This window comes from Cinclus cinclus, chromosome 3 (genome assembly GCF_963662255.1).
Source record: "Cinclus cinclus chromosome 3, bCinCin1.1, whole genome shotgun sequence".
Taxonomy (NCBI): Eukaryota; Metazoa; Chordata; class Aves; order Passeriformes; family Cinclidae; genus Cinclus; species Cinclus cinclus.
The window spans coordinates 50,620,686-50,634,792 of NC_085048.1; the positions used below are offsets into that span (position 1 = coordinate 50,620,686).

Below are 14,107 nucleotides of genomic sequence, written 5' to 3' on the forward strand. Positions count from 1 at the left end.
ATTTTCTAAAATTTTTAAACTCATATACTGAATTGGTATCTCCAACTCACAATAAAAAGTAGACTCAATGCTCTATACAAACTACAGAGATAAAAAGTTCTCAGGTTAGGGATTGTTGTCTCCGAGAATTACTCTTTTTTGATCAAGCTGTACACCAAAAACTAAGAACTGGCTTCTTAGAGGAGGAAGGGTTACAGTATATTACCTGCCCTTGTTATGCCATTCCATTTGAACAAAATTTTTCAGCTGTAATATTGATATTAAATTACTTCCATATACCTTCAAATAAATCTTCTTTTCTACTGTCCTGTCTGTCTACTGGGTCAAAACCAGGATATTATAAAAAAAGGTCAAATGCTGAATTTTTAAAAAATGAAACCAGAATTAAAACAAATGTGCGTAACCCTCTTTGCACACAGCTGTAGAAATTTAAAGGGCATTTATTATACCTGTGAAATAAAGTCATTAAGGCTATACAGAGTGCCTGCTTTATCATATTGTGCACATATTTCCTGCCGTAGGAAACCGCTCTAAAATACTGTATGAAATTTGTTTTTGAGAAAAGCGAATGCAAATCTCACTGAGCTCTGTGGGAGATGCCTTCTTGTATTTCAGTGTTACCTGTGGTCTGCAGGGTCTGAATAACAAGAACACCGACCTCAAAATTAATCCAACAGAGAAAAAGTTATGCATTTTGCATGTCAAGTCTAAGAAACTACTCTAACGCCTATTGAAGACCGCTGAAATATTTCACTTACAACCTTAGTTATTTTCTCAGAATACACATTGCCAAAGAAATCCAGTAGGAAACGGAATTTTCCCAGCCCAGATATTTACATAAGTCCTTGAAAATAATGCAGAATGTTTTTATTGTATAGTATTTGGTACCTGAAATAATTATTGTGTGTGGTTTGCAAAAACATAACAACTCTATGGCATCAGGCTACGTTGTGTCCAGACAGAGAGAATAAAAGAACAAAAAATAATAGAGGGTAAAATACATCACTGTTAGACGCTAATGTATGGAAACATAACTAAGCTAATTATATTATGTCATTAGGCTAAAAGGAGTTTTTATTCAGTTTTCATCTTACTCTTTTCAGCCTGTGTGTGCAGTTTATTTATTGTTCTATAAATCTCAAAGGGTGAGAATAGGAAGGAATATACTTCACTGATTTATTGTATTTCAGCTGAGTCTGGATTTTTCTTTTGAACATGTAAGGATATTTTATTTCAATAGACTGAGAGAATTCTGTTGCTGGATTTTCAAACTTTTCCCACTTTTGTTTTGTTTAAATGGCTACATGGTCTAGTTTGGGTAGCAAAAGTGGAAGGAATGGTAACAGGCAGGAAGAGATGGAAGATTGCTCCCTAATTCTGGGCACATCTGAGCAGTTTTCCCTGCCACTGCTCCAGTCTGCCTCCAAACACTGACTCAGGGGACTTAAAGAAAGCTGAGTCACTTCCTCTGCATTGCAACATACAGTGGAGACATATCTCACCCAATTCAAGAGGTCACCCTACATACAGAGATGAATATGAATAAATCATATTCTTCAGGTAGAGTCACTTACACAGACACATATCCTTTGCTTGCTTTAAAATTCCTCAGCTCTGCTGCATTTCTACCATACATTAAGTGGCTCAGAAAACAGGCCTATTTGTCTTGAAAAAATAAGTATAAAATTAGAATAAACCTTTGTTATTTAAAAAAAAAAACAGATAAAAGATAAAGGGTTTAAAATTACTTTTGATTTGGGGAATTTACTGCTGGTTTTTCTGCAAAATATGTATGAAGCAATGACTCTAGAGCTGGTTATTTAAATCAGGCTCACACTGCATCAGCTGTGAAGCTTGCTTCAAACAAGTATTACAGCAAGGAGCACCAAAAGATACCATTTTAGACAGCCACACTGAGAAACTCATCTAATTTTCTGCTACAATTAGGATACCACACATCACAAAGGGACATACACAAATTCCTAGAAGTAAAGTACGTCTTCTTAATGCACAAGTGTGTGCATATATGCTTTTATATACTGTAAAGTGTCCCACCATTAAGGTCTCTTCACAAACTTCCCATTAAAGTCTGAACCATCATAAAAAAATGCAGACTGGATTGCATCAATTCTGATACATTACATCCCAAATTTTCCCAGTACAAATAAATATAGTCTTGATATAAGATAAACTGGATTAATTTACAAAACAGAAAATAGTAACTATTTGCTAACTTCAAAGCATAAAATCAAGAAGTACATTAGATTATTGGAGATTTCTTGTTGTTGTTTTATCAGAGTTCTGATACTCTGCTTCATCTTTTATGACAAATAGCTTTAATTTTCTAGTAATCACATCATATCTTATTGCTGAGTTGACAAAGTGGTTGTAATATCATAGAAGACTTACATGGCCAGTTTAGAGCATGTAATTTATCTCTATCAGTGTGACACATTGTTAATAAATCCTAAATATTACAGATGCATGTTTAGAAAAATGACAGAATCAAGCAGCAGCAAGGATAATCTTTGTCACCACAGCAACCATCCAAATTCTTTATGAGCGGGCAGCACAGTTTATTAAATTATTGTAAGGGAGTATGTATTTTAAAAGCTGTATTTCATTGTTTGTTGTCTTAAAATATTAGGCAGACATGAAAAATTATTGTTCCCCTTGTGTTGCTGGGTTTTGAATAGATAAGTATTTCCTTAAATATGGGTACTGCTTGATGCTAATTTCTCTAGACCTCAGGTCTTGTGCAAATATACAGAACATGCAGGGTGATTATTTTAAATAACTCCAAGAAGGAAAGCTAGGGATCTTCTCACTGACCATGTCGAGATGCTGAAAGGAGACAAGCTCAACTATATTGCTGTCAGGCTGATTTGTCTATGCCCTGTTGACCCAAAACAGACCTCAACAGTCAGCTGAGGATCAGTATTGCAGGCAGCTTTACTGGAAATCCCTGCTGAACAACAGAGTCTGGGCAGCAGCTTCCCCACCCCTCACCCAGCTAATTTTCATTAACAGCAGTTCATGGTGTCTAATGAGAGCACAGCACTCTGTGCACTGTGAGCTGCGCACTCCAGCTCCAGAAAGATCAGGATAGGAGAAAATAATCTCAGTTCTTCAAATCTGTGTGAACTAATGGGTCAGCACTGTGAAGGTTTACAATCAGTGTGATTGACGACCACAGCCCCTAAGGCATGAGGAGATTCTCCTGGCTCCTGATCCCCTTCTTTGTCTGCCTTTGTGTTTCTGATGTTGATTTTTTGTTTTGTCCTTTTATATAAGACAGTAAAATGGATAGCATTATTCACAGCTATTTTAATTTTACTGTGTTAGAATAGCATCTATGCACTTTAGCCTACATAAATTACTTTTGGTATTACATAGAGCTATAACACAATATAAATATCTAATATGTATAATGCAGGAATTCAAACTTTGAGGGATTAATTTATTTTCTTACTGGGAAAGCACAGCCTTGCATCTTGCTTCATTAGAAGATAAAATGGTGAGTAGCATTCTGGCATTGCTAAAACAGCACCTACACCTCACCCTCCACTGAGTTTCCATCTTAGAGAAATATACCTTTAAAAAGTCCCCAAAACCATATAAAAAATGTCAATGATACAAGAGATAAAGTGAGAAAAAAAAAAAAGAGTCTCCATTTGGAACACAAGAATGCTTTACCTAAGTTGACCCCAAAAGTCAGCAAAAGAACTGAAAATTTACCTCTGAATCTGACATTCAACATTACCCTCCATGGTTAAAACCATCCTGTTACCACCTAAATACTGCAGTGAAGAAAGTGTTTACTTTCAATATATCTAGTGTTTTAAAGATATAATTAAGCAGATGGAATTTTCTATGAAATGAGAATAGATGTTTTTCCTTACAAATTTTACCAGCTGGTCATCTTTTTCATAATCTGTTACAGGTAATAATACAGTGATATACACCTTCAGTGCTTTGACATTCTCTTACAAATATCTAAGTGTGAAAAGGAAAATTAGTCCAACTCAGAGTCTGGTGAGACAGAGGTTAATAATTTTCTTTTGAGCAGTTAAAATCCTTACAGCTATTACCAGCAATTTAGTGGGGCTATATCCTTGCTACTTTATTGAGACTAACTGGTAGTGGGCAGTTGATTATCTGGAAGAGTTGGTGGAAACAGATACTGAGGGCAAGGCCAAAATGAGGGTGTTAAGAGCTTTAGACATGAGAGAGATGTCATTTCTAATGTGTTTTTAGGTGGTGTCTGTGTGAAGAATTGCAGTCAACTCTCTTGCTGTTGGTGTATCCTCAGGAGAAATTTGCAATTGTGAAGCTGATGTCTATTTTTAATCCTGATAGTACCAGCTGGTGAGGGTGACAGTTATCCTTGCGGGGCTAGGAGGAGAAGAAAGGAAGCTGTGCATAAGAGCAACTTCTATCTAACTACTAATACACCAAGTCGTTGTACTCTACAGGCAAAAAAAAACCCAAAAAAACCCAAGAAAAACAAACAGAAAAACCCCAACAAAAAAACAAAAACATAACAAAAAAAAAAACAAACAAAAAACACACACAAAAACCCCCCACCTTGGAACAGGAAAAAAAGCTCAAGGACAAAAAAAAAAAAAGGCAGGCAATATTTAATTGGGGCATTAAATTGGTGTATTGTGCCCATATCCAGGAACCAAAGACAGTGCAGTAGAAGGCCTTAAATACCAGCATTTTGTGTTGGAAAGTCTCAGTGACATGTATGACTTGTTCAGGTGACTTCCCTATCAGCTTGCCAGTAGAACAGTCTTATCCCCAGTGTTTTCTTAGATCTCACCCTCTTCTGGGGATTCAGAGCAACTTCAGGCTCTGTATATAATAACTTTTCCTGAAGTCATGTGTCGTAAAAGCTTCCTTGAAAATGCAACAGGGGACACATTGCTCTTATCAATGAAAATGCTGAATAGTTTGTGTGCTCATCCACGACATGAGGAACCAGCCCACAATGCCTGTTAAATATGATTTCAGAAATTTTTATCCACCTCTTTGGAAATTACAGCTACAAGTCAGAGTGAGAATAAAGGTCTTTCAGGGAAGGGAAGGGAAGGGAAGGGGAAGGGGAAGGGGAAGGGGAAGGGGAAGGGGAAGGGGAAGGGGAAGGGGGAAGGGGAAGGGGAAGGGGAAGGGGAAGGGGAAGGGGAAGGGGAAGGGGAAGGGGAAAGGGAAGGGGAAGGGGAAGGAAAGGAAAGGAAAGGAAAGGAAAGGAAAGGAAAGGAAAGGAAAGGAAAGGAAAGGAAAGGAAAGGAAAGGAAAGGAAAGGAAAGGAAAGGAAAGGAAAGGAAAGGAAAGGAAAGGAAAGGAAAGGAAAGGAAAGGAAAGGAAAGGAAAGGAAAGGAAAGGAAAGGAAAGGAAAGGAAAGGAAAGGAAAGGAAAGGAAAGGAAAGGAAAGGAAAGGCTTGACATGCACCATGTCAAGTTCCATTTGTCTTGTTCTCTGAGGATTTCCTTTCCTTCTAAAGCCTGCTACTACTACTACTACTATTATTATTAGTTTTGTTTCTCCGCTGGTTAGGTTTCCATTTGAAATGGAAAAGTAATATCTTATCAGGAAGGTTTTTACAGGGAGGGAGGTACTTGCAATTATCTTTGACTAATTGTCTTGTAAGCAGCACTGGCATCCTTCAGGGAGACCACATGCAGAATTTTATGGTGGAATTTTACTGACTGGGCTTTTGAAAGAACTGAAAGTGAAAAATAATAAATTATTTTCAATCTTTAACATTCTACCATAAAGTTTTAATCTTAATATATATAAATATTGGGGTTTTTTTCATTCCCAGACAACAGTTCTGTCTCTTGGTTCTAAAATCTAAAATGAAAGCTACTTGCCCTTTGATTAAAATCAAAAACCAAAAGACAACCTGTTTACTCAAACAAAGCAGAGATAGAGCAACATGATCAAAACCAGATTTTATTTTCCTTAGCTGGAACACGAAATTGTCTTGACATGCTTCTCCATGTCAAGATGTCAATCCAAGATGCCAGTCTTCAAAGGTGTTACTGGCTCGGTGTTAAATATTTTTCATAGCCAATTTTATCAGCCTGCATTTAATTGAGTGGGTTTTATTCCTAAAGAAAAAAATTCAGGCAAGGCTTGTAGACCTCTTAGAGCAAAATTATATGTACAACTATACCTAAAATCTCTGATCTTGATTGGCATCAAATAATTTTTTTCTATATAAATCTATTTAATTGTTGGTTGGTTTTTTTTTCTGTTTGTTTGTTTGTTTGTTTGTTTGTTTGTTTGTTTGTGTTAGAGGTGTAAAAATACAATAAAAAAAAATCACAGACTCAGTTGCCTGACCAAGATTTCAAAAACATGAACTCTACAGATTCTACCATACCGTGTTAGTTTGTAAATAGTAATTCCTTCACATTTTCAATCATTTTTGCATCCAATAAATTTTATTTAGGGGGTTTGGCCTGCAAAAAAGAAAAGCTTCAGTGGGTCATGAGCATGGGCTCCATTTGCTACCTCCTCTGATAAGCACAGCAGTAGCTGTGAATGGATCTGGGTTCACTCAGAAATACGCAAGATCCCCAGTTTTGATGGTGTGGGTGTAACTGAGTTTTGGAAAAGTTGTTAATTTTCCAGATCAGGCACAGACTGACTCCAGCCAGTGGGGATCTGCTTAATGCCCTCTCCTCTGAGTGAGAACCTCCCCAGAGCTCCACTGCTGGGGCACAAATTAAGATTTCTACAAAGATTGTGTGGATATCTTCACTTAAGGTTTTCCCTGATTTAAGAGGATAACTTCAACTGCCACAAAACTCTCTTCTACACTTCTGTCCAGAGTCCCTGCTAGCCTTGTGGCCCAAAGTTCCCACTTTCTCTTTTAAAATATATTTGGTAAGTTTGAATTGAAAAGTTACAGCTCAAGTTGAAAACAAATCACTATTCTGCAAAAGGCAAAAGAACTATAATTGAACATCCCTGTACACTTGTGGTATATTACCTTTTTCATCTGTGTAATATGGAAAATATTTTCTTTCTTTTATAAAATCCTATTTTATAGTGGATATGCTATTGCTGTATTGATTGATGTAAGTAAAACCAGATGGCATTGTTAAAAGAACATTAATAACAGAAATGGATGCCACAAAAATGGAAAATGCAAAAAATATATATCTGGAAAAGTAGTTTAACATCAGAGAATTGAACCAGTCAATGATTTCCATCTTTTAACACAGGGAGTACTTTACACAAAGACATGCAAAATGCTTTATAGTAAAATGTAGCCTAGGGAGAAAGCAAAAGCCTTTTAGTGAGATCTTTAATAGCAACTTATATACCGAGAAGTGAACATTACCATACAGCAACATAAAAGAAACTGAATTCAGAAGGCATTATCTGTACAAATAGGTATATACTTTAGGGATGAATGAAACTGCGTAATTATTTTTTTAAGAAACATATATGCCAACTACACTGTAACAATTTTTTCAGGTTGCATTTATGGTATTCTGAATTTATTGTGTCTAGTTAATTTCCTGCCTGTAGCCTTAGGTTCACAAGTAGGTGTAGATGGATTAGCCATGCAAACACCATGTCCCTTCACTAGGGAAAATTCTTGGGTTATGGAGAGCTCCCTTGGGAAATTACAACTATATTTTTAACAGCTCTGATATATTTCCTGAGACATTTGCACTGGTCACTCTAGGGCAGCAACAACGACTTCTGTCCCATCCACTGTGCCAGCTGGACTTCTGCTGACATATCATACATTCTTAGGTACTTCAATAGTTAAAAACAGTCTGACACACATAATAAATTGTTGGACTAATAACTTAAATATTTGCCATTATGTTTACCTTACCCTGCCTGGATACTGAGAACAGTTCCTTTTAGACTTGTACAGGCTGTAATATCAAAACTACTTTCAAATCTAAATTAAAAAAACCCTGCCTTCTCTAAGCAGGTTGTTCCTTCCTCTCCCCTCTCGCAGGGAAAGTTGTTGTATAAATTTACTTGATCATTACACCAAAAGGTGATGCAGGAAATGGTCTGGTCTGAGAACCTTTCCTTTTGGGAGCATTTTGTTTATCAGCACAGACCAATACCCAGGTCTGTACAAGCCAATAAATTGTGCTGAATAAATTGTGACTGGCCTAACCTTGGGGTGGAGAAGGGGTTAATGGGAGTGGGTGTCTGGCATCAGGTCTGGGGGAACTGCACCTTGGCCAGAGCTGCCCAGGATGAGTCAGTGTAACTGACCATTCCCTTAGAAGCTGACACCTCTTTTAAGAGCATGGTGTGTCTTCAGCATATTAATAACCAGCCTAATACTCTGGCAACGATACTCTCATTTGAACTGAAGACAGATGGATAAGGTGCTTTGCCAAAAAGGTTATTTGTCTTTTACAAAATTTCTTGCAACCTGTAACAGAAATTTCTAATCTGTGTTGGATTTTTTGTTGTACTCTATGATTTTTTTATTATGTTTTCCTAAGAAAAGAAGTCAAAAACCCATTTTCTTGTCTACAAGAAAATCACAGAAAATTTGTCACACATAAAAGAAAATTTCCTGTCACACAGAAAATTAGAGATCTGCCTCTACCTGAAGGAAATGTTTCTTTTGATTGTTGGTAAGAAAAATCTTATGCCAATAATAAAACTTTTCAGTAACACAGAGATGGATTACTGTCGCGATGGTGCTTTATTTCCTTCTATGCTTTTTAATTGAATATTACTTTTTTAGGCATGGTTGTCAGTGTTGGAGTGTTTGCACTTCTTTACTGTTTACAGATCTTTATTTCCAATTTTGTGTTTTGTCAGCTCTTTTCCGAACTCACAACTGAGGCCACTAATGTCCACAAAAAATAAAACAAAAAATAAAAAAAAGCCCCACAACAAACAAACAAACAAGAAACCCCACACTTTCTGTTTTATAAGCAATACTTTCTAGTAAAAACATATAGGCATGCAGCTGTCAAATAATAGAATATGTCTCTAAAGGCGAAGCTAACCCTGAAAAAAGAACAAGATTATCAGTCATAACTATTATAGAAAAGAAAATGAAACTAAGGGGAAATTAAGCCTGAAAGAAACAATTAAAGTTCTCTGTCTTTTGTAAAAATGCCCTGTAGCTTTTTGTGTGTTGAGAATATGCATTGTTAAAGACTGTAAAGTCCCCTCCAGAATAATCTTTCACTACGTCCACTGAAGAACACTGCTTTGCCAGACAATATTAAATGTTCATTCTTTTCCAATTATTGAAGATAAATATTAGTGATAAGACATGGACTAGCAAAAATAATTGCAATTAAAAAAAGGTGCTTGAGAGATATTTTCATATATTCTAAAGGATTCTGAAAGTGATATTAATCCCATTGCCTGTGGAAACCCATTGTCATTACTTGTGCTTCTATTATCTTTGCTTTTAATTTACATCTCTAGCAAAGTGATCTTTGCTTTCTTTGGGATCATAATTATGATTAGACTTTTTTTCTTTCATGGCTAGACAATGTCCTTGCCACTCCCCTTGATTTTTTTTTTCCAGTATGCAATTGTATTGTGATACCAGCAATCTAATATTTTCAGTTACTATATTCCATTATTAAGTAAGTTTTGTGCAAAGTCAGCAAAGAAAAAGAGTGAAGTCTTGTCCACTCACTAAAAATAGACATGGAAATTTTTCAAAAATTATTCTATTCATGAATACCACAATAACTGTAAGCTAGATCCAATACAAATACTTAAATATCAGACACAGCAACCATAGTGCTCATTTCCAGACTGAAATTTGAGAGAGATTTTCTGTAAAAATATGAAAAATGTCAGTCTGTTCATATTCTGGAGACAGCAGTAGCATACTTCACAATCCCACTGTTTTTTCTTTTTTTTTTGTTTGAAAATGTTCAAATGCCAGTGTCACCTCAAGAAGGATCCTTCAAAAAATAGATAAAATTGCTGCTCAGAGTGAAAGAGATTTTGATGCAGAAATGGTCCTTTACATGTAGGCAGAGAAAACTCCATAACCAAAAGATTTGGTTCTAATTTCACGGATCAAACTAACATTTTGACAACCAAAAATCTCCAGACCTACTTTGTATAGATGGTCCTCTTTTGGGTCCAGCCCTAACAGCGGCAACATGGAAAATATCACCAATGCAGAATCTTGTCTTGTTTTGTTTTGTTTTGTTTTAGAAAGCTTTTCTTCTGGAAGTCTTACTTATGGACCATGTAAATGACAGCACAAATTAGTTAGTAAAAGCTACTTGGAGAGATCTGCACCTTGTGCTCAGGGGACCAGATTGTGATGTTTGTGATATGCTACCTGCAGGAGCTCACCTGAGCCCTCAGCTCACTTCCCAGGGCTTTGCCTTCTGCGCTCACGAGCTTTAGCGCTGGGAGAGAATTTTGCTGTGCCTAAGCACAAAAGCTGTTCGCTAGACCACACCTCAGAAAACTTCTGCTTAGCCAGTTTTTAACATCATGTTTATGATGTTTATACAGTTTTAAGGGAAGCCTGCAGAGAGACAGGAATAACCGTGAGGGGCTGAGAGGTGCCTGTCACTGAGGAGACACGGGCAGTGCTCTGCACTGGCGCTTCCAAGGGACCCGTGGCTTCAGGCCACATGTGTTGTATTTCTGTAGCCCTCTAAAAGAGGTGACAAAATCAAGTATAAACAAGGCCAGATCCTGCCTGCCAGGATGAAATGGAGACATCCAGTCACCTGGAGATGGTAAGTTACTTGAAGATGTTGCTATATGAAAGCTTCTGGCATTACTTATGACAGAAGGGGGTACTATCTGCAGCAGGCCCAGTCGAGAGAAAGCATTTTGCAGGGAAACAGGGATGAGAATGCTTATACCTTCAATGACAGAGGGACAATCTTGAGCATACATCCAGGAACTGGAAAAGCCCACTCAAAATTTGTTTTACCGTTCAGGCAGGTGAGGCATGTTTGAATTTGGGCCTTTTCGCATCTGTGTGGCTGCAGTTATCCTGTAAGATACCAGATCTGGACAAATGTCCGCTCCTCGTCCACTTTCTTTATACCAAAGATAGAAGACCCTCTCAGGATTCATGCCCAGAGCCAGGCTGTGAGCTTTGGATAGTGAGAAAAACATTCCCAGGCACCAGTTAGATACTCGGTTCCTTGGACAGAGGAATTTTAGGTCCAAACAACCAGATAATCACTTCCAACTGCTTACAATTTAAGCAACCTTCAGCTTGTTTAGATGAATTGTCCAAATTCTGTTCCTACAGCTTTGTGTCCCAATGCAGTGGGTAAGGCCATTTCCAGAGACGAAGGGATTGCAACGCCGAGTGTGGTGTTGTCCACAGTGTTTTTATGGATTATGCCTTCCTAGCCATGAAGTAGCAGCATTTTCAGCCTGGTCCCTACACTGGCCCATGGTTCCACCCATGTAGATCCTTGCCAACAATGTGCTACAGCTTCAGACTCTGCACCTTCTGTAAAATTAAAAACAAATGCAGCTGTCTCTGCGGGAAATAGACAGGGTGATGCTGTGGGTTTTACAGTTCTTACAGATGAAGTAAAGAGATGGAATCTTTTCCTACACTGTAAGTTTTCCTAATGTGAGGAGTCATCAATGGAAAGATGACTGGTTCTGCTCTTCAAGCCTATTAATTCCTTGGATTGCAGATTGAGACCAACAAAATGTTTCATTAAATAGAAGGCTGATCCAGTTCCAATTAACTTCAGAGAAAGCTGGATTGTAATCTTAGAAGCAACTGAGGTGATTGATGCTTCAATATGGACATTTACCTCTGGAGAATTTGATTGACACCAAATCAGATCACATAGGGCTGGTTACACATCCTACTGTTCCTGAGCTTTGCTCAATGTGGAGAAAAAACACACCCTAGTTGTGAAAAGCTTTACATTCTGTCATCAGTAATTCCAGACTTCTAATATACTTGCATTTTGATTTAATAGAAGTTGAATATAAGTTTTAAGTTTCAGCAAAACAATTTCAATATCCATGAAGATTATAATATAAATCCTATTTCCTTCACTTGTCTGCTTTAAAAAGTCAATGATAACTAAGTAATTTTTTCAGAAGATTAGGACACAGTCCTTCTTTTAGGGGCCTCTTTTGGCTTCAGGTAAAATGCTTGACAGTACCTCATCATTATTTCTCATTAAATATACTTTCCATATTATTACTCCTGAACTTTATTTCTATCCAGACAGACATATAAGTCCTTGGCATTAGCAGAAGTTCCACATGTGTGATAAGGATATAAATAATATTTCTTTAATTCTATTTTTAGATGAAAATTTTTCAGATTTTCGCAGTAACAATGAAATAGTAAAAAATTCTCACAGACCAGCAGAAAGCTCAGTAAATATTATTATTTGTGTTTTGCATTTAATAAGTTTGTTAGAGCACAACTGAAAAGGTTAGTAGACTGCCATGTAACTATTGACAGAATTTATATCCCAGATATGCAGTAATTCTTAAAATATTTTCCCTCTATTGTTAAGAAGCTCACCAACCTTTTTTCATGGAAGGTTCCATTTCACCTAAACCAAGAGAAAAAAACACATATCAGAGAATAGATTTTAAAAAACCCAACAAAAAATTAAAAACCTACAACAACAAAAAAAAACGCAAAAAAACCCTCCAAAAGCAAAATCAAAAAACACCCAAAAACCCTCACAAAACCCTCACAAAGCCCTCAAAAAGCCCTCAGAAAACAAAACAAAACAAAACAAAACCCCTACATTTTTTCATGTTGGCTCATTTCTTCTTTCAAAAACTAATTTTCTTCTTTGTACGCTAAATGACAAGCATCTATTCTGAGATTTTGGATTTTTCATTATAAAATCTATCTTGCCATAGAGTTTTGGGTCAATAAATTCAAGGTGCAGTAGTAACTAAGGAAATATCCAAATTGTGCCTCTGAATATAATCTTGTGAATACAATTAAAAATATGCTTTACTTTATGCATGTTTCCACGTTTTAAGGAAAGGCTCACTGATTCTTTTAAAATTCCAAATAAAGTGTATATGATGTTTAGCAAGACTGTAAATCTAGCAATGCTTCCAGTGAAACCCAAGGCAAAAAATAATCAATTTCAGTGTAACTATAAGCACTTGATTGCTGCAGTATGTTATTGCACCTCCATGTAAGATGTGGAATTTGAAGGAGTGATCCTGAATGACTGGCTAGGGTGCAGCTTCAGCTGCACTGACTACAGCACAGCATGGGCAGGGTGCACAAAGTACTTAATTTTTATCTTATAGTGCAGTAAGATGTCTTACTGCCTATTCACACTCTGGTTGATTATGAAATTCCACTTGGGCAAAACAGTGCCAGAGCTAAGGCTGCCAAACCTAGTGAACATCAGATCTCGAATTTTTGTCTGTCAGGTATTTTATGACTTTTCCTACTGCTATTAATAGTTAGACACTCAAGTGCTTGAAAGTTTGCACATGCTTTAGGAGCTATGAAATGACAAATATGCACACTGATCACATTTTACCAAGCTCTCTATTTTTCATCTTTTGTGTTTGTCAGCCTTAGGAGAGACTGGCTTTTTGCTAGTTATAAATCATATCTCAGAATAGGATGCCAAATTCATGGACTTGCATGTAGCAACCTGTCTATTAGCATTCATATACGGCGATGATATAAAAAGCACATGCACATATTTAAAAGGTAAATGCTTGGTAGTATCTCAGGTTTTTGAACAAACAGGTAGAAGTCAGTTTCAGTACATTTAGCTTTTTAATTATATTCTGGTGTAGCCAAATGGAATATAAAATAAACTATCGTGAAATGAAGATGTCACTCCTACACTTATCGCTTGTCAGAATGACCAATATGATGTGACACGATGATCCACTACTGACTGTGAGCAGTCTCTGCTCATACTGGGGAACTAGGTTTTATTTTATTTATTTATTTATTTAGTTATTTGTTTTGCTTTGGCTTTTTTTTTTCATTAAAAGAAGGAATGTTATTTCCAAAATCAAAATATTAGTGATTTACTTTCATTTATCCAATTACATCCGATGAAGAATGGTGTCATAATGGTAGAACTATAATTTCTAGCAAACTGAATTATTTGCAACATGCCA

At 36.7% G+C, this 14,107-nt stretch overlaps 1 protein-coding gene across 1 annotated transcript in view; it reads right to left on the reverse strand.

The window, feature by feature from the left end:
- TRDN (triadin) overlaps positions 1–14,107 on the reverse strand; it is a 222,980-nt gene that overhangs the window by 158,902 nt on the left and 49,971 nt on the right. Inside the window, 1 exon segment of the mRNA XM_062488974.1 lies at positions 12,520–12,546. Coding sequence (XP_062344958.1) covers positions 12,520–12,546 — 27 coding nt within the window.